At 44.3% G+C, this 19,316-nt stretch overlaps 1 protein-coding gene across 5 annotated transcripts in view; it reads left to right on the forward strand.

Annotated features, from left to right (window-relative positions):
* Positions 1-19,316, forward strand: part of epha5 (EPH receptor A5) — a 313,137-nt gene that overhangs the window by 266,414 nt on the left and 27,407 nt on the right. For 4 of the 5 annotated variants that reach the window (XR_004411473.1, XM_033018418.1, XM_033018420.1 and 1 more), the window contains exons 10-13: positions 839-964; positions 1,863-2,048; positions 10,318-10,379; positions 14,028-14,237. Coding sequence is in view for 4 of the 5 variants with exons in the window: in XM_033018418.1 (XP_032874309.1) it covers positions 839-964; positions 1,863-2,048; positions 10,318-10,379; positions 14,028-14,237 (584 nt within the window). In the remaining variant the exon portion in view is untranslated. The remainder of the gene's footprint in view (positions 1-838; positions 965-1,862; positions 2,049-10,317; positions 10,380-14,027; positions 14,238-19,316) is intronic. The other variant, XM_033018421.1, reaches the window with a different exon arrangement.

Consider the following 19,316-nt stretch of genomic DNA (forward strand, 5'->3'; position numbering starts at 1 on the left):
TTCCTAAGCTCAGTTCCTTTAAGTCTTTGCTGGGTGGAATTCCTGTGTATCACCCAGCCTGATCAGCTTGTAAGAAAAACCTTGAGACCCAACTGGGGCGGCACGGTGGCGCAGCGGTAGTGTTGCTGCCTTATAGTGACAGAGATCCGGGTTCGATACTGACTACGGGTGCTGTCTGTACGGAGTTTGTACGTTCTCTCTGTGACCTGCGTGGGTTTTCTCCAGGTGCTCCGGTTTCCTCCCACAGCCCAAAGCCGTACAGGTTTGTAGGCTAAATTGGCTTGGTATAATTGTAAATTGTCCCTAGTTCGTATAGGATAGTGTTAGTGTGCGGGTATCGCTGGTCGGTGCGGACTCGGTCTGTTTCTGCACCGTATCTCTAAACGAAACGAAACTGAACTTGGGAACGATGATATTTAGTCAAAGCAGGAGACTTTGACCAGTACCACAGCAAGTGTTTTTGCACACGCTCTCCAGAGGTCCTGACTCTGAGGACAGGAACGGGATGAGGACCCATAAAGTAAAATAAACCTTCCATTTTAGGAAACAATTCCCTAAAAAGTGTGAAGGGGAATCTCTCGTACTGAAGTCTGTTTTTCCACAAATACCAAATGGGCAAAAAGCCGCAACTATATGGAAGTTAAATACAAAATTCAGCATCTCTGGAGAAATGAAATAGGTGACGTTTCGGGTCGAGACGCTACTTCAGACGCCTGCAGTTCCTTCTTCCGCAATTAGATGACATAGAAATGAAAAACTACATTGTATACGTAGCAACTTTACTCAGCAGTGATATTATATCAAACTAACATCTGCATTATTGCCTTTTATCAAACAGTTAAATTGCCAGGTATACGGACATACATTGATCCTCATACGTATGAAGATCCAAGCCAAGCTGTTCATGAGTTTGCCAAGGAAATTGATGCCTCCTGCATAACTATCGAAAGAGTCATCGGCGCAGGTGAGTTAAGTGATGCAAAGTCCTGTTCTTTCGTTGGATCCCACGCAGTGCTTGAGTTACCCAACATCGCAATCTCTTCGCAAAGCCAAGTAAGCTTTCAGCACATTGGCCTTCATCAGCAGGTGGTGGGTGTATGGAACGAGATGCCAGAGGAGGTAGTTGAGGCAGCTACTATCACCACATTTAAGAAAGAATTAGATAGGTACATGGATAGTACAGGTTTAGAGGGATATCCAAATCTCTTTGGATTTTGCTTAATATTATCTGCCAGAGCTATCTCCTGCCCCTTTCTTGTCCCCCTGATTTCCTTCTTAAGTGTGCCCCTCAGTTACTGAAGCTCCTCCTGGGATTACGCTTGATCCCAGCTATCTACGCCTGTCCCATGCCTCCTTCTTTATACTGACGAGAGTCTCAAATTCTCACCTCATCCAAGGTTCCCCGACTCAGTGGGCCGAAGAGCCTGTTTCTACGTTCAATCAATTTGATCAATCAACATACTGTGCACACCATAAAACAAATGTAAGCCCAGGCATTGCCATCATTTACAGAGACAGATTGAGCAGACGCACAGAGTCTCTTGCCCAGAATAGGGGAATCAAGAACCAGAGGATATAGGTTTAAGGAGCAAAAGAAAAGGTTTATTAGGAATTTAAGGGATAACATTTTTACACAGATTGTGGTGGGTAAATGGAATGAGCTGCAGGATGAGGTAGTTGAGGAAGACACTAAAACAACAGTTAAAAGACATTTGGACAGGTACATGGATAGGAAAGGTTCAGAGGGAGGTGGGCCAAATGCGTGCAGGTGGGACTAATGAACACTGGCCAGCATGGGCAAGCTGGGCCGAAGGGCCTGTTCCCGTGCCATATGACTCTGTGAATCTTATTTCTGTCTCAAGGTGAATTCGGCGAGGTGTGCAGTGGCCGTCTGAAGTTACCTGGGAAAAGAGAGTTCCCGGTCGCCATCAAAACCCTGAAGGTTGGCTACACCGAGAAGCAACGCAGGGAGTTCCTTGGTGAAGCGAGTATCATGGGACAGTTTGACCACCCAAACATCATCCATCTTGAGGGAGTGGTCACTAAAAGTACGTAACCTTCCCTTCTTTCATTACCCTACAAATAAGTTGGCTGCAGTGCTCGGGAGAATGTAGTTTTGAAGCCAAGATGATTTCCCGAAATGTAAATTATTTTCCAGGGCTATTTTCATTTAAGACTTTAATACATGACCATTATAGAACCAGGCAGAGTGTAAATAAATAAATAAATAGATTTAACGTTGGTTCTAGCTGACAATTTTTCTGTACGTTGACTCGATGTTTCTGGCAAAGCTGTTCGGAGTGTGAACGCTTTTCAATAAAGTACTCATTACCTTGTCAAACATCGGATCTGTGTTCCCATTGTTTAACTGCCGTAAGTGAAGGAATCGGATGTTATACAAATTAGTGCACATGCTTCATGCAATTTTCCTTTAAAATCAAAGAAGATTTAGATTGCATCTCTGTTACTTCATAAGTTTCAGGAACAGAAATAGGCCACTCGGCCCATCAAGTCTGCTCCGCCATTCAAACGTGGCTGATCTCTCTTCCCCTTCTCAACCCCATTCTCCTACCTTCTTCCCATAATCCCCGACACCTGTACTAAACAAGAATCTGTCAATCTCTGCCTTAAAAATATCCATTGACTTGGCATCTACAGCCTTCTGTGGCAATGAATTCCACAGATTCACCACCCTCTGACTAAATAAATTCCTCCTCATCTCCTTCCAAAGGTGTGTCCATTTATTCTGAGGCCATGGCCTCTGGTTCTAGACTCTCCCACTAATAGAAACATCCTCTCCAGTCCACTCTATTCAGGCTTTTTACTATTTGGTAAGTTTCTGTAGTTCTGTAGTCTGTCAGGATGCCCCAGTGTTGCAATTGTCACTCTGATTGAAGGCAACTTTTACGAGGAATAAACTTCATGTCCTAAGTAAAGCACAAACTTTGGAGGAAATGGACTGATGGCATTTTGGATCAATACCCTTCTTCATACTGAAGGCTAAAGGCTTCTCCAGTATAATGAAAGAACCTGACCCGGAATGCCATATGTTCATTCCCTCCACAGATGTTCCCTGACAAGCTGAGTTCCACCAGCACTTTGTGTTTAGCTCAAGATCCCAGCATCTGCCGTTCCTTGTGTCTACGTGCCCTCAGTAGTTTGTAGAGAGCTCGTCGTATCTTCATCTCAGCAGCATGTTTTAAAAATGAATCTGCAGTTTGGGAAGTATTGTCCTTAAACTTCTCTCCCACAAAAGTGTCCGATTAAGGGTAACTGACCACAAATCCTGTATTTATTTTGGACAGGATTATTATACACAGAAGTGTTTAAGAGAGAACTGCAGATTCTGGAAAAATCAAAGGTAGACAAAAATCCAGGAGAAACTCAGCAGGTGAGGCAGCATCTATGGAGTGAAGGAATAGGTGACTGAAGAAGGGTCTCGACTGAAACGTCACCTACTCCTTCGCTCAATAAATGCTGCCTCACCTGCTGAGTTTTTACACAGAAGTGTTCTGTGAGACATTTGTTGTACTAACATTAATGGGCTGAATTCCACCAACATGTGGTCCTGTGGTTTCATAGAGAAAAATGATCCCGACTTGAAATGTCACCCATCCTTTTTCTCCAGAGATGCTGCCTGGCCTGCTGAGTTTCTCCTGTATTTTTGTCTACCTTTGATTTTTCCAGCATCTGCAGTTCTGGGTGTCTCTAGGGTGCTATTCCCTATATGGAGGACGCCTGTATGTGACTTTGTTTAACCTGGGGAGACTGGCACACAGACAGCCACCCCACGGTCCTTGACAGATCTTGGTCAGGATCCAGTGGCATGGAGTCCAAGACGACCGGAGGCCCTTTTCTGCTGCAGTCTTCATTCGCCTTCCCAGCCATTGTGACGCTCCACTAAGGTCATCCACGTCCTCTGCCTGTTCCACCGTTGAAGTCTTGGTTGGATTGTTCATTGTCAGAGACCACCTGCTCGACCTTACCACCATGGGTGGCCCTACCAGGAGCATATCCCCAGACGGCATCGCTCTCAAGATCTCAGGACCACACAAGCTTCTCCACCACGACAAGGTGACAAACCACGGAGAGGTACTTGGTATAAACCAGCATCTGAGGTTCCTTGTTTCTACATGAGGCCTGCATCTGCCCCTTCCATTGGCCCAAGTTTAACGCACGTCCATTAATTCCACAGTGGGGTGCCAGAGATGAATTGCAGACAGAATACTGAAGTATCATACCTTTTGCTCCACTGCTGTCCAGCAGCAGAGCACTGACATGTTGGGCAGAGAGTCTAACAGCAACAGCTATGCGCGCAGAATCAGCACAGCCTCTATGCTTCGTTGTCACCTTCTCCGAGCAAACAATGACCTATTCTACATTTTCCTTAAACTTCAACCCCTTTGATGTCTCCTTTTCACACCTTGCCCTTCCATATCTCTGTGTCGGATAGAACTAGTGCACAGGGATCGCTGGTCGGTGCAGACTTGGTGGGTCAAAAGGCCCGTTTCCATGCTGTATCTCTAAACTAAACTAAGCTAAATTAGGTATGTGTAGGAAAGAACTGCAGATGCTGGTTTACACCAAAGATAGACACAAAGTGCTGGAGTAACTCAGCGGGACAGGCAACATCTTTGGAGAGAAGGAATGGGTGACGTTTTCTGGTCAAGACCCTTCTTCATACTCCTACACATTAATTGAGCATTAAATACCCATAGGAGGCAGGCTTTATAAAGCACGACCAGGCCCGATTAAACTGTTTGCTTTAACCATGTAAAACCCTCCCCACATCTTTTGGATACCTATAGCGATATTAATTTTGTTCGACATAACTGGCTTATATTTACACATTATATTGTTATTGTTATATTGTATTATATTGTTAAATATAACAATATAATACAATTGTTTATGAAGGACCCTGGGAAAGAAAATAAACCCTTTTAAAAGGTGCAGTGACAGGGGAGTGAAACATATGAAAGGATTCTGACTATTAAAATGTTTGGAAATAATGTGCAAATTATTGCCATTGTAAAAATAAAATCTTGTCTGATTCACTGTTAATAGCTTTGGCAAAGACAGTTTGTTAACTGATCGACCCACCGAGTCTGCACCGACCAGCGATCCCTGTGCACTAGTTCTACCCTACACACTTGAGGGACAATTTACAGAAGCCAATTAACCTACAAACCTGCACGTCTAGGATGTGGGAGGAAATCGGAGCACCCAGAGAAAACCCACGCGGTCATAGGGAGAATGTACAAATTCCGTAGAGACAGCACCCGTAGTCAGGATTGAACGTGGGTCTCTGCTGCTGTAATGGGCCTGTCCCACTTATGCGATTTTTTCGGCGACTGCCAGCGACTATCATAGTCATAGCAGGTCGTCGAAAAAACGGCGACTGGCCCCCTTACGACAATCTCTATGACAATGTCTACAACAAACTATCACCTAGTCAATGTCAGGCTATGGCAAACAACCAGCGACCCTGACTATAGGACGTCCACCTACGACAACATACGTCCATCCGCGACAAGCCACGGCAAGGTACGACCCTGTCGGCGACAACAGAAGGCAATTCAGTCGCCGGTACCTGTCGCCGGTTGACGTAGGTTGACGTAGGTAGTCGCCAATGGAATTCACCAAAGTCAGCGCCGGCAACAACTTACGTCATCCTGGCGACAACCTATGACAATCCAACTGTCGCCGAAAAGTTTTGAACATTTCAAAATCCAGCGGCGACCAAGAAAACGCTACGATTCTTTGGGCGACTGAGGAGACTACTCACGACCATACAGGCGACACCCCACCGACCATGTGGCGACAGCCTAGTCAACTGTAGTCGCCTAAGTGGGACAGGGACTAAAGGCCGCAACTCTACCGCTGCGCCACTGTGCCACCCTCATCTTATTGAGATATCTGAGTTCACCCGGCCCACTGGGATGTCCACCCACAAGACATCCCAATGACAGCTTCATTTCTCTCTCTCTGGCTGAACTTTGATTTAATCTCAGAGCATTACCAGGGTGCAAAACACAGAGACAATACATCGCTGTCATTGTCTTTAAAGCTAACAAGCATTGCAGTAAACCTGTCATAATTCTCTGAACAAGTGCCGCTCGTTCTAAAGTTCTGCTACTCCGTTCTTGCTCTTTCCACTCGTGTATTTCTGTTGGGGTCATGGTGAAATTATCACTTCCATAATTGTATTAAAATGGAAAGAGATTTGATCTGTGAGGTCGACGTCTAAATTGCTGTCACATGGGTAACGTAAAGAGACATCAAACAGTTTCATCGATAAATACGGGGAGTCCATAATTTATGACTGCAGTTCAGTAAACAGAGGTGTGCAGGTGACATGGATTTGGAGAGTTTTAAGAGCAAATTGGTTGACGTGTTATTCAACAAATTAGTTACCTGAAAAGTAAGCCGTGAATTTTTAAATATAAACACAGAATATCTAATTTTAACGAAGACATATTATTTTATTATATGACACACCTGCACATGATATTCAACAAATTAGTTACCTGAAAAGTATATTTGTAGGCAAGGACTTTAAAAATGTAAACACAGAATATCCAATTTTAATGAAGACATATTATTTTATTGTATGACTCACCTGGTACATATTATTTTTCATATCTTAAAGCCTAATCAAACCAATAGTTTGGGGCAGCAACAGGTTGAAAGCACACAGTCTTTTCCACAGGGTTGAGAAATCAAGACCGAGAGAGCAAGGATTTAAGTTGAGAGGGGAAAGATTTAATCGGAACCCGAGGGGCATTTTTTTCCCACAGAGGTTGTTACATACATGGGACAAGCTGTAGGTGGAAGTGGTTGAGGCAGGAACAATAACAACATTTGGAACAGGTCACTGGGTAGGAAAGATTCAGAGGGATATGTCAAACATAGGTAAATGGGACAAGCTCAAATTAGTTGGCATGAACAAGTTGGGCCAAAGCGCCTGCTATTAGGGAGTATAAAACAGAAAAATAATCCCAACCCAAATATAATCACAATTACTCTTATCTGTTTTTGGCCATGCTGAACACTTTCAGTTAAGGAAGGTAGATAGAAATGCTGGAGAAACTCAGCGGGTGAGGCAGCATCTATGGAGCGAAGGAATAGGCGATGATTCGGGTCGAGACCCTTCTTCAGACTGATGTCGGGGGGCGGGGGGGCGGGGGGGGGGCGGGAAAGAAACGAAGAGGCAGAGACAGTAGGCTTGTGGGAGAGCTGGGAAGGGGAGGGGAAGGAGGGAGAAAACAAAGACTACCTGAAATTGGAGAAGTCAATGTTCATACCACTGGGGTGTAAACTACCCAAGCAAAATATGAGGTGCTGTTCCTCCAATTTGTGGTGGGCCTCACTCTGGCCATGGAGGAGGCCCAAGACAGAAATTAAGGAGTTAAGGAGGTGATTGCTGTGTGCAACTCTTGACTCTTTTTACTGGATATTTCTGCCCAATTTAATTATTACCTGATAGCTATTCATTTTTCCATTAAAATGTATGCACTGCTACATGGCTATTTATAATAAAAACCTACCAAATGCAGACATTTCACACCGCAGTTACATTCTATCGACAGTAATGAGGGTGCAGGGTCCTGGATTTGTATTTCCCTGTTCTATGGCCTGTACATCTGTCTTTCTGAGCATTTATCTTTCTCACCTCCTAAATCCTCATTCATTTTTAATTCAATTATCAATTGCATATAAGCATTATTTAAAACTAAGCACGGAATGTATGACTTTAAAATGCCAAGTGTGTGCTGCTCCAATAATTCCCAGGCCTATAATCTGGCTTCAGGTAAAGACCACAGTTGGTCTCGTATGCAACTCCACTTGGGGATAGAATTGTATGTACTTATATTTGCCTAATTAATCTGGAAAAATAATTGCTTTGGCCAAATTGATTTTTCATTTAAAGGTAACACGAGTGGTGTGGTAGTTAGAGTGAAATATAGGGGTGGATTTTTTTCAGAATTAGTAATCAAAGTACCGAGGTGGCTCAACTGGAACACTGAATGAAATATCTGCGTCAAGATGCAGCCTCAATTTTAGATGAGCAAATGCCATTACTTTTTATTCTTCGCCGGTAGGTAAAATTGACAAAGTAAAAGCCCTGTTCCACGGTACGAGTTCATATCAAGAGTTCTCCTGAGTTTGCCCTGATTCGAACTCGGAGATTTACGGTAATGGCCACTCGTCGGTACTCGGAACTCTCATGGACATTTTTCAACATGTTGAAAAATCTTCACGAGTCTTCCCGTGCTTACCTGCCGTTAGCGAGTCTTCCCGAGTACCTGCCGTTAGTGCTAAGAGACGTCCCCGAGCTCCGACGTACCCGCCATGTTAATTCTCCGTTCTTACCACGAGGTTGATTTTTTTTAAACTCGGGAGAGTTCTTGGAATGAACTTGTACCGTGGGACAGGGCTATTAGGCATCGCCCCATCACTCAAGGGTCTGAGGGCTTTCACAGTTTACCAGCGAGATTTACAGGAGTCACTGCCTCGAAAAGGCAGCCAGCATCATCAGAGATCCGCACTACCCTGGCCATGCACCCATTTCACCCCTACCATCGGGAAGAGGATATGTGTGTACGTGTGTGTGTGGGTGTACATATATATATACCTGTGTGTGTGTATGTGTGTGTATCTACATACATACATACTGAAATATGTGTGTATATATATATATGTATGTATGTGCACACATACATATGTGTTTGTGTAAGTGTGTATACATTTATATATATCTGAGTGTGTATATATACTGTTGTGGGAAATTGTTTCTGTAGAAACTAGACCATAGATTATAAAGTGAGAGACAAGGCTTTTAATGAATGATACTCTGGAAGAAGTGCTTTCCCCTCTAATATATATAAATATACATACATGCTGAAATATTTATATATGTGTGTGTTTGTATATACATACTGAAATATATATATATATAATCAACATATATATAACTTTCTATGTATATACATTTTTTCATTGATTATATTGTTTACTGAGTATTATGTTTACATATTCTGTTGTGCTGCTGCAAGTATGAATTTCATTGTTCAGTTTGGGACATATGACAATAAAACACTCTTGACTCTTGACTCCTGAGTGTGGAATCGCAGGCAGAGTTGGGCAGATGGGACAGATCCTCGACCTGAAGCAGGAGTTAGCTGGTCAGTTAAGGTTTTTCATCAGATCGCCAAAGCACGAGGTCACTTTCAGAATGAGTGTTTGCAATTACTCAACTTGTCGAAGCCTCTGTGTTGCCAATCCATTCCGCTCGGCTGTTGTCTGTTCAATGAGTCAACAATGACGTCTGTGATGAGGTTTCTCTTTGAAAGCCAATCATTATGCAAACAGATGCTCAAATAACTTGATGACACGGTGGTGCAGCGGTAGAGTTGCTGCCTTGCAGTGCCAGTGACCCGGGTTCGATCCTGACTACGGGTGCTGACTGTGTGGAGTTTGCACGCTCTCCTCGTGATGTGCGTGGGTATTCTCCGGAAGCTCAAGTTTCCTCCCAGACTCCAAAGACATAGAGGTTTGTAGGTTAATTGGCTAGTTAAAATAGTAAAATTGTCCCTAGCGTGTGTAGGAGAGTGCTAGTGTACGGGGATCGCTGGTCGGCGCTGATATGGTGGCCCGATAGGCCTGTTTCTGCGCTGTATCTCTAAACTAAACTAAACTAAAAAACCAATGTAGACAAAAATGCTGGAGGAACTCAGCGGGTGAGGCAGCATCTATGGAGCAAAGGAATAGGCGACGTTTTGGGTCGAGACCCTTCTTCAGTCCTTCTTCAAACTAAAAAACGAAACCTAAAGTGGTTGTTTCTCCCATCTGATTACTATACGATGTGATAGAACATTATTCATCTCCAGTGGGAAATTGTTCTGCCAACAGTCCTTAGCAAATCAAGTGATTGTGAGGAGAAGTTGGACAATTCTAGTCACAAAGATTTTTTAATTTAATGCAAGTTAATAACAAACTTGGAAGATTAGATGTTGGTTTTTAAAACAGTTAAGTATATTTAATTGATGTTTATGCCCCGTATTATTAAGAGGTTTCGCTTTCATTGGAAATTATTGAGTTGATTTATTATCCAGAAATTCGAATGGTGAGCAAAATCCACATCGAGTGCATCACAGAAACATGCAATTTTCCATATATTAAAATTCATAGATGTAAAATCATGAGTTGCATATAACAATTGCTCAATATTTGTTTCAAGCAATTGCAAATCCTAACTGTTGAATATTGCTGCACAACTCGAATAAATAACTTTGTTTTTACATATATTTTAAGGTAAACCAGTTATGATAGTGACAGAATATATGGAGAATGGCTCTCTTGATACTTTTTTAAAGGTAAGTTATTTTACGTTTCAGAAATTAATTTATGAATCAACTGGCAATTTATTTGTTTAACTTTTTCCTGTTAAATTATTCATGGATTAATTTATGACATAATATCAAATATTTATGGTATTCGTGTTTAGGAATCAGTCCATTACAGATTAATGTTATGAGTCAGTGCTTCTAACATGGAGACAAGTGTGCACTCTGCATCTTATCCTTTGCCTGATCTATTGTGCTTGAGTTTGAACTGATTGTACCTATGTATGGTGGACCTAATCTGTTTAGATAGCATGCAAAACAAAGCTTTTCACTGTACCTCATTACACCTGACAATAATGAGTAAACCTAAAGCTAAACTGATGATGGATCACAGTGATCAGCAAATCAATTCATCACACTTCTGTGATGTGGGTTCGATCCTGACTACGGGTGCTGTCTGCACAGAGTTTGTACTTTCTCCCCGTGACCTGCGAAGGTTTTCTCCGAGATCTTTCGTTTCCTCCCACACTCCAAAGCCGAACAGGTACCTAGTGAGTGTAGGATGATGTTAATGTGCTGGTATCGCTGGTCGGCGTGGACTCGGTGGGCCGAAGAGCCTGTTTCCGCATTGTATCTCTAAACTAAACTAATTCGGTAGTGTCAATCTTTGGGCCCTGCTGTTTATCCTTCCCCCTGCTCCATTATCCTCTGCACTGCAGATACTGTTTTATAAGAGCATATTTCAACATTAAAGTGAATTTTTAAATTGCATCGGCAGAGTACAAAATTCAAAAATAATATCTCTGGAGCATAAAGTCTAGGACTTAAAATGGTATTATTTAATGAAGGTATGACATACAGGATCCCATTTCTGGTGAAGTAATTCACGATGGGGAAGGAAATGGAACCAATAATGAAAATATTGCATTTCTTGCAAATCATAATTCAATGCATGACCATGGGCTGATTATTAGTCTGCACAGTAGAGGAAACCTTTGCAATAGACATGGGAAAGTGGCAAGGAGTTTCAAACCCTTCAAATCACCAAGGACATAGCTTTACTCCACCTCCAACCCTTCCACTCCACAATTCTCCTTGCATTGAGATAAGCACACTTCAAAATCATCACCATCACCATATTCCTTCACCTCGCTCTCTCTGCCTGCCCTTCCTTTGAGCCTTACTGGTCACTATCCTCCACCTTCCCATATATTTTTATACATGTGTACAAAATCCACCTCTCTCATTGTTTCTAAAAGCAGATTGAAGATCTGTTCACTGTGAAGGTAGACAGACACAAAATGCTGGAGTAACTCAGCGGGACAGGCAGCATCTCTGGATAGAAGGAATGGGTGACGTTTCAGGTTGAGACCCTTCTTAACGTCACCCATTCCTTCTATCCAGAGATGCTGCCTGTCAGACTGAGTTACTCCAGCATTTTGTGTCTTTCTGTGGTGTAAGCCAGCATCTGCAGTTTCTTCCTACACTGTGAAGGTAGAAGTTGATTAACATTCTGACAGACCATTGTCAATGTCACCTTTATTTCTGCGGAAACCATCTGCAGGGAACACTGGAAATGTAATCACTGGGTCAGCAAGGATTCTGGTGCACTGAGAAATCAGAATTTTTCTTTCAGGCTTTCATGACATTGAATTCTTTCCTCCTTTAAGTGAAGGGGTCTGTGAATGGCTGGGACACAAATTACAATAGAAACGTAGAACCATAGAAATATCGGTGCAGGAGTAGGCCATTTGGCCCTTCGAGCCAGCACCGCCATTCAATATGATCATGGCTGATCATCCAAAATCAGTACCCCGTTCTCGCTTTTCCCCCCATATCCCTTGATTCCTTTAGCCCTAAGAGCTAAATCTAACTCCCTTGAAAATATCCAGTGAATTGGCCTCCACCCCCCTTCTGTGGCAGAGAATTCCACAGATTCACAATTCTCTGGGAGAAAAGAAAGTTCTTCATCTCAGTCCTAAATGGCCTACCCCTTATTCTTAAACTGTAACCTCTGGTTCTGGACTCTCCCAACATTGGTAACATGTTTCCTACTTGGAAACAGGCCATTCAGCCCATCAGGTCCGCACCGACCAGCGATCCCCGCACATTAACACTACTGTACAAACACTAGGGGCAATTTACACATGCACCAAGCCAATTAACCTACATACCTGTACAGGTTTGGAGTGTGGGTGGAAACTGAAGATCTCGGAGAAAACCCACGCGGACACGAGGAGAACGTGCAAACTCCGTACAGACAGCATCTGTAGTCGGGATCGAACCCGGGACTCCGGCGCTGCAAGCGCTGTAAGGCAGCAACTCTACCGCTGCGCCACCGTGGCCGCCCGTGTATCTTTGTACATGAATGTATTGGGAATACATTGATAGCTTCCTTGACGAACTGATTGGCTTTCCAGATGTGTGTGTGTGCCCGTGTGTGTGTGTGTGTGTGTGTGTGTTTTTTTTGTGTTTGTGAACTGAATTGAATCCATTTTATTAGCCAAATATGTAAACATACAAGGAATTTGCCTTGGTGCTTTGCTCGCAAGGGTAACAACACGATATACAGTAGACTATTAAAAATAAAACATAATTTAAACATGTGAAGAACAAAATAAAATACCAGAGCAAAAGGAGGCTATAGACTTTTGGCTGTTGGATAGAGCTAGTGCATGTGTGTGTGTGTGTTTTTGTGTTTGTGTGCATGTTTTTGCGTGTTTGTGCGTATTCGCGTGCTTGTGTTTTTGCGTTAATGTGCTTGTGTGTGAGTGTGTGTGTGTATGAGCGGGTGTGCATGTGCGTGTGTTTTCGGGTTTATGCATGTTCGTGTGTGTATATATATACACGAACATATATATATTAAATATATATATATATGTGTGTGTGTGTGTGTATTTCAGAAGTTAAATTAACAGTTAGTGGGACTTTTCACCCAATGACCTCTCAGAAGTAGTTGAAGCATCTGGAGTGCTGGAAAGGTACCCAGCTGGAATGCTACCCATGGTAGAGAAATCCCCGCTAACCATAAAACTTCTGTATGTCAAAGAGACATGGAACCTATCTGCAGAAGAGAATTATAACACACAGCTGTCACTGCACACCATGACAAGCATTCCTGACCCTGTGAATATCCAGTCCTTTGACAGCATGAAATTCTACTATTGGACCTGGTCCTCACCCCCATCTCACCCATATCAGTACCCTGCTCATCTTCATCAGGAGATGTGAGCCTGTTAAATGTTCCCTACTATTAAGCTGGCTTTTAACTTAATACCCCCAACATGAAGAATGTCTGTACTTTGAAGAAAAAATGGCTTTCTGATGAATGAGTGTCTGTTTTGGTCAAAACAAGAAAAAACTTAAAGGTGTTTTGTAAAATAAACAGCTGTTTCAATGCTGTAGTCTGAACTATTACCCAAATTTACTTATGCTTATGAAACTCTCCTGAAGTCTACACTGTTCTGTGAGTTAAACAATGTGGAGTCAACCAGTTCTTGATATTCTTCCACCTGTGTAGCTCTGGTTTCAATCTCCTGTTGACAGATGAAAGCTTAGCATTGATGTGGTTTAGGTTATTTGCCGGGGGTATTTGGTTTAGACTTGGCTCGTTCATTTATAGTGTGGTGTTTTGTCAGTAAAGATACCATGTGACCAAATTCTTTACCCTTCCTTCAGAAGAACGATGGCCAGTTTACAGTCATCCAGCTGGTGGGAATGTTGAGAGGAATTGCCTCGGGAATGAGGTATCTGTCAGACATGGGTTACGTCCACCGAGATCTGGCGGCACGGAACATCTTGGTCAACAGTAACCTGGTCAGTAAGGTTTCTGATTTTGGCCTTTCTCGAATACTGGAGGATGACCCAGAAGCTGCATACACCACAAAGGTGGGTGGCACTACTTTCTTGTCTGTCTTTGCAGTTTGAAGAATATATGAAACGCCACAAGCTCCTACTGCAGTTGTACATGGCCCTGGTGAGACCACACCTGGCGAATTGTGTGCAGTTTTGGTCTGCTAATTTGAGGAAGGACATTCTTGCTATTGAGGGAGTGCAGCGTAGGTTCACCGGGTTAATTCCCGGGATGGCGGGACTGACACATGATGAAAGAATGGATCAACTGGGAATGCATTCACTGGAATTTAGAAGGATGAGAGGGCATCTTATAGACACATATAAAATTCTTAAAGGATTGGACGCGATAGATGCAGGAAAAATATTCCCGATGCTCAGAGTCCAGAACCAGGGGTCACAGTTTAAGAATATGGGGTAGGCCATTGAGGACTGAGATGAGGAAAAACTTCTTCACCAAGAGTTGTGAATCTGTGGAATTCTCTGCCACAGAAGGCAGTGGAGGCCAATTCACTAGATGATTTCAAGAGAGAGTTAGATTTAGCTCCTAGGGCTAACGGAATCATGGAATACGGGGAGAAAGCAGGAATGTGGTACTGATTGTGGATGATCAGCCATGATCATATTGAATGGCGGTGCTGGCTCAAAGGGATGAATGGCCTACTCCTGCACCTATTATCTATGTTTCTATGTTTAGAAAACATAGAGAGTGAAGACTTTGTCATGGGGTCACAGTGCGGAAACAGGCCCTTTGGCCCAACTTGCTCACGCCAACCAATATGCCCCATCTACACCCGTTCCACCTGCCTGCGTTTGGTCCATATCCCTCGAAAACCTGCCTTATCGATGTACCTATCCAAATGGTTCTTATACATTGCGATAGTACTTGCAATGTCGTGATGGTACCTGCAGTAGAGAAAAAGTGAAAAAGAAAATTATCCACTCCAAAGCTGCAAAATTGGTGTGAGATATTGAACCTAGCCTAGGACGTAACCTAGCTTCAGAACTATTATTGAAACACACCAGAACCTCCAAAGCAAATAACTAAATCCACACATTTAATTTTGAGATACAGCATGGATACAAGTGGGTCCTTTCGGACCACTTAGTCCATGGGTTTTGTGTCTATCTTCCTCCATCTCCAGCATTTTGTGTCTATCTTCATTGTACACCAGCATCTACAGTTCCTTCCCTATACATTTCGGAGGCTGCCCGTCCCGTTGAGTCACTCCAGCATTTTGTGACTCTCTTTGGGCCTGTTTTTGCAGTAATTCATTCATTCATTCATTCATCATCGCGACGCAGTGGTGCTGGTTTCCAACGGGAATGGTGATGGACGCACCACACATCTCTGTCCTCCAGTTCCTGCAGACTTCCGCCACTGGAAGTATAGGATGTTGGTGTGTGTGTGCTTTATCATCATTCCTTATAATGCTCTGTACGACATTGAGCGCAACTTCTACTGAAGTGCGATGGCCGTTGGCTCGCTAGAAGCTCATCCGCCCTTTGACAGGTCTTGTTTTTGGTGCCCTCCTCACCTGGCAAACCAGGTGGGGAGACGGTTTAGTTGCCGACTATCCGACCATGGAGCAGGTAGCACGGGATTACATGGTACCCATGGCGGGGGGAACTGTACCCGACCTGACCTGCATGCTATATCTATAAAATGAACTTATTAGACTTTGCTTGTGGCTGCAAGGTATTTGCATGTAAAGATCTGAGAACGTTGAAATTCCATCTAATTCTTCACTTGCTTATTCTGCTTCACCTGCTGGTGAGCGGCTGGGAGGTGTTGGAGAGGGAAGGTTTCTCGGCAGTTGCTTGTGCTTGCATTATAGTAATGTATAACCAGAGAAAGTTAGGTTATTTTCCTTAATTACCTGTAATGAGAACCTAAGGTTGAAGAAGGAGTCAAATGAATCTAGATTTCGCAGATGGTGCACAATCAGTTTGGGAGCCAAATTGGTTAGCAAGTGTTTAAGAACTGCAGATGCTGGTAAATCGAAGGTAGACACAAAATGCTGGAGTAACTCAGCGGGTAAGCCAGCATCTATGGAGATTAGACATAAAATGTTGGAGTAACTCAGCGTTAGACACAAAATGCTGGTTTGTAAGCAAATATCAACGATAACCCACTACCATTGGACCGGCCTGAAGAAGGGACTCGACCCGAAACGTCGCCAATTCCTTCTCTCCATAGATGCAGCTTCACCCGTTGAGTTACTCCAGCATTTTGTGTCTACATTTGTAGTTAGCAAGGACAGAAATCGTAATGTTTGCAAGGATTATTTGGGAACAACACATATAGCGACAAGGATTCGTGGTTATATAACACATCTAGCTGGCACCATGCAGGAGGGTAGTCAAACACATCCCATCATGAAGGACAAGATGGACTCGATCTAAGTATAGCTTGGAAAACCACTTTGATTTTGAAACCTATAGATGTGGAGAGGATGTATCCACTAGTGGGAGAGTCTAGGACTAGAGGTCATAGCCTCAGAATTGAAGGACGTTCTTTTAGGAAGGAGATGAGGAGAAATTTCTTGAGTCAGCGGGTGATGAATCTGTGAAAATCTTTGTCAAGGGTTATGGAGGCCAAGTCAGTGGATGTTTTTAAGGCGGAGATGGATAGATTCTTGATTACTGCGGGTGTTAGCGGTTATGGGGAGAAGGCAGGAGAATGGGGTTAGGAGGGAGAGATAGATCAGCCATGATTCAATGGCGGAGTAGACTTGATGGGCCAAATGACCTAATTCCACTCCTATTCCTTATGACCTTATGAACACTACAGCACAGGAACGGGTCATTCGGCCACAATGTTTGTACCGAACATGATGCCTATTTAAACTCATCTCATCTGCAAGTTCAATTTCAAGTGAGTTTATTGTCATGTGTCCCTGATAGGACAATGAAATTCTTGCTTTGCTTCAGCACACAGAACATATAACGATATAACCATATAACAATTACAGCACGGAAACAGGCCATCTCGGCCCTTCTAGTCCGTGCCGAACACTTATTCTGCCCTAGTCCCATCTACCTGCACTCAGATCATAACCCTCCATTCCTTTCCCGTCCATATAACTATCTAATTTATTTTTAAATGGTATAATCGAACCTGCCTCCACCACCTCCACTGGAAGCTCATTCCACACAGCTACCACTCTCTGAGTAAAGAAGTTCCCCCTCATGTTACCCCTAAATTTCTGTCCCTTAATTCTCAAGTCGAATTGAATCCTTTATTTGTCATTCAGACCTTTCGGTCTGAACGAAATGTCGTTGCCTGCAGCCATACATGTAATAATAAACAACACACAATAAACACAAATTAATATCCACCACAGTGAGTTCACCAAGCACCTCCTCACTGTGATGGAGGCAAAAGTCTTAGGGTTGCTGTCTCTTCCCTCCTCTTCTCCCTCTGCGCTGAGGCGATACCCCACTGGGCGATGGTAAGTCAGTCCCGCGGTTCAAGCTCCGCGGCCCGGGGGTGGTCGAAGCTGCTGCCCTCCAGTCCAACGGACGCAGCTGCTGCCACGGGAGCTCCGGAAAACGGGCATCAACCTGTGACCCGCGAGCTCCCGACGATGTCATCCACTTGCCCGCGGCCGAGCCCCGGATTCAGGTCGCCGCCGCCAGAACGCCGCCTCAGCCACCGGAGCACCGTCTCCGCCCCACACCGGGCCGCCCACACGGGAGCGTCTCAGCCCCGCACCGGGCCGCCCACACGGGAGCACCTTCCAGCCGGGAGCCGGGCCGCCCACACGGGAGCACCTTCCAGCCGGGAGCCGGGCCGCCCACACGGGAGCACCTTCCAGCCGGGAGCCGGGCCGCCCACACGGGAGCACCTTCCAGCCGGGAGCCGGGCCGCCCACACGGGAGCGTCTCAGCCCCGCGCCGTCCGCCCACACGGGAGCGCCTTCCAGCTGGGAGCCGGGCCGCCCACATGGGAGCGCCTTCCAGCCCCGCACCGGGCTGCCCCCACGGGAGCGAATTCCAGCCGGGAGCCGGGCCGCCCTCACAGGAGTGTCTCAGCCCCGCGCCGTCCACCCTCACCGGAGCGCCGAGTCGTGCCGCTGCCCGAACGCCGCCGCCGCTCGAAGACGGCCAGCCTCGCGTTGCTAAGTCCTGGCTGGCTCTACCTCCGGAGCCTCGAGGTCGGTCGCAGGTTGGAGGCCGCCAGCTCCGCCATTAGGCCTCAGCTCAGACGGGGGAAGAGAAGGGGGATACAACAAGAAAGTCGCATTCCCCCGAAGGGAGAGACAGAAAGCCCTGTTTCAGCCCCCCCCCCCACATATAACACAACCTAATAACCAAAAGTTTAACTGAACAACACAAAAAAGTAAAAACAGACGTTTCACAGCGGCACGGACACTGAGATCATTGTCCTGTCTAAGTCATGTCCTTTTGTTTGAATCTTCCCTACTCTCAGTGGGAAAAGCTTATCCACGTCAACTCTGTCTATCCCTCTCATCATTTTAAAGACCTCTATCAAGTCCCCCCTTAACCTTCTGCGCTCCAAAGAATAAAGACCTAACTTGTTCAACCTTTCTCTGTAACTTAGTTGTTGAAACCCAGGCAACATTCTAGTAAATCTCCTCTGTACTCTCTCTATTTTGTTGACATCCTTCCTATAATTAGTCGACCAAAATTGTACACCATACTCCAGAATTGGCCTCACCAATGCCTTGTACAATTTTAACATTACATCCCAACTTCTATACTCAATGCTCTGATTTATAAAGGCCAGCACACCAAAAGTATTATTTACCACCCTATCTACAAGAGATTCCACCTTCAGGGAACTGTGCACAATTATTCCTAGATCCCTCTGTTCAACTGCATTCCTCAATTCACTACCATTTACCATGTTCGTCCTATTTTGATTTGATTTTGACATAGTAGGCATTTACTACAAAACAGATCAGTGTGTCCATAAACCATAATATAAATATATACACACATGAATAAATAAACTGATAAAGTGCAAATAACAGATAATTGGTTATTAATAATCAGAGTTTTGTCCAAGCCAGGTTTAATAGCCTGATGGCTGTGGGGAAGTAGCTATTCCTGAACCTGGTTGTTGCAGTCTTCAGGCTCCTGTACCTT

Source organism: Amblyraja radiata, chromosome 3 (genome assembly GCF_010909765.2).
Source record: "Amblyraja radiata isolate CabotCenter1 chromosome 3, sAmbRad1.1.pri, whole genome shotgun sequence".
Classification (NCBI taxonomy): domain Eukaryota; kingdom Metazoa; phylum Chordata; class Chondrichthyes; order Rajiformes; family Rajidae; genus Amblyraja; species Amblyraja radiata.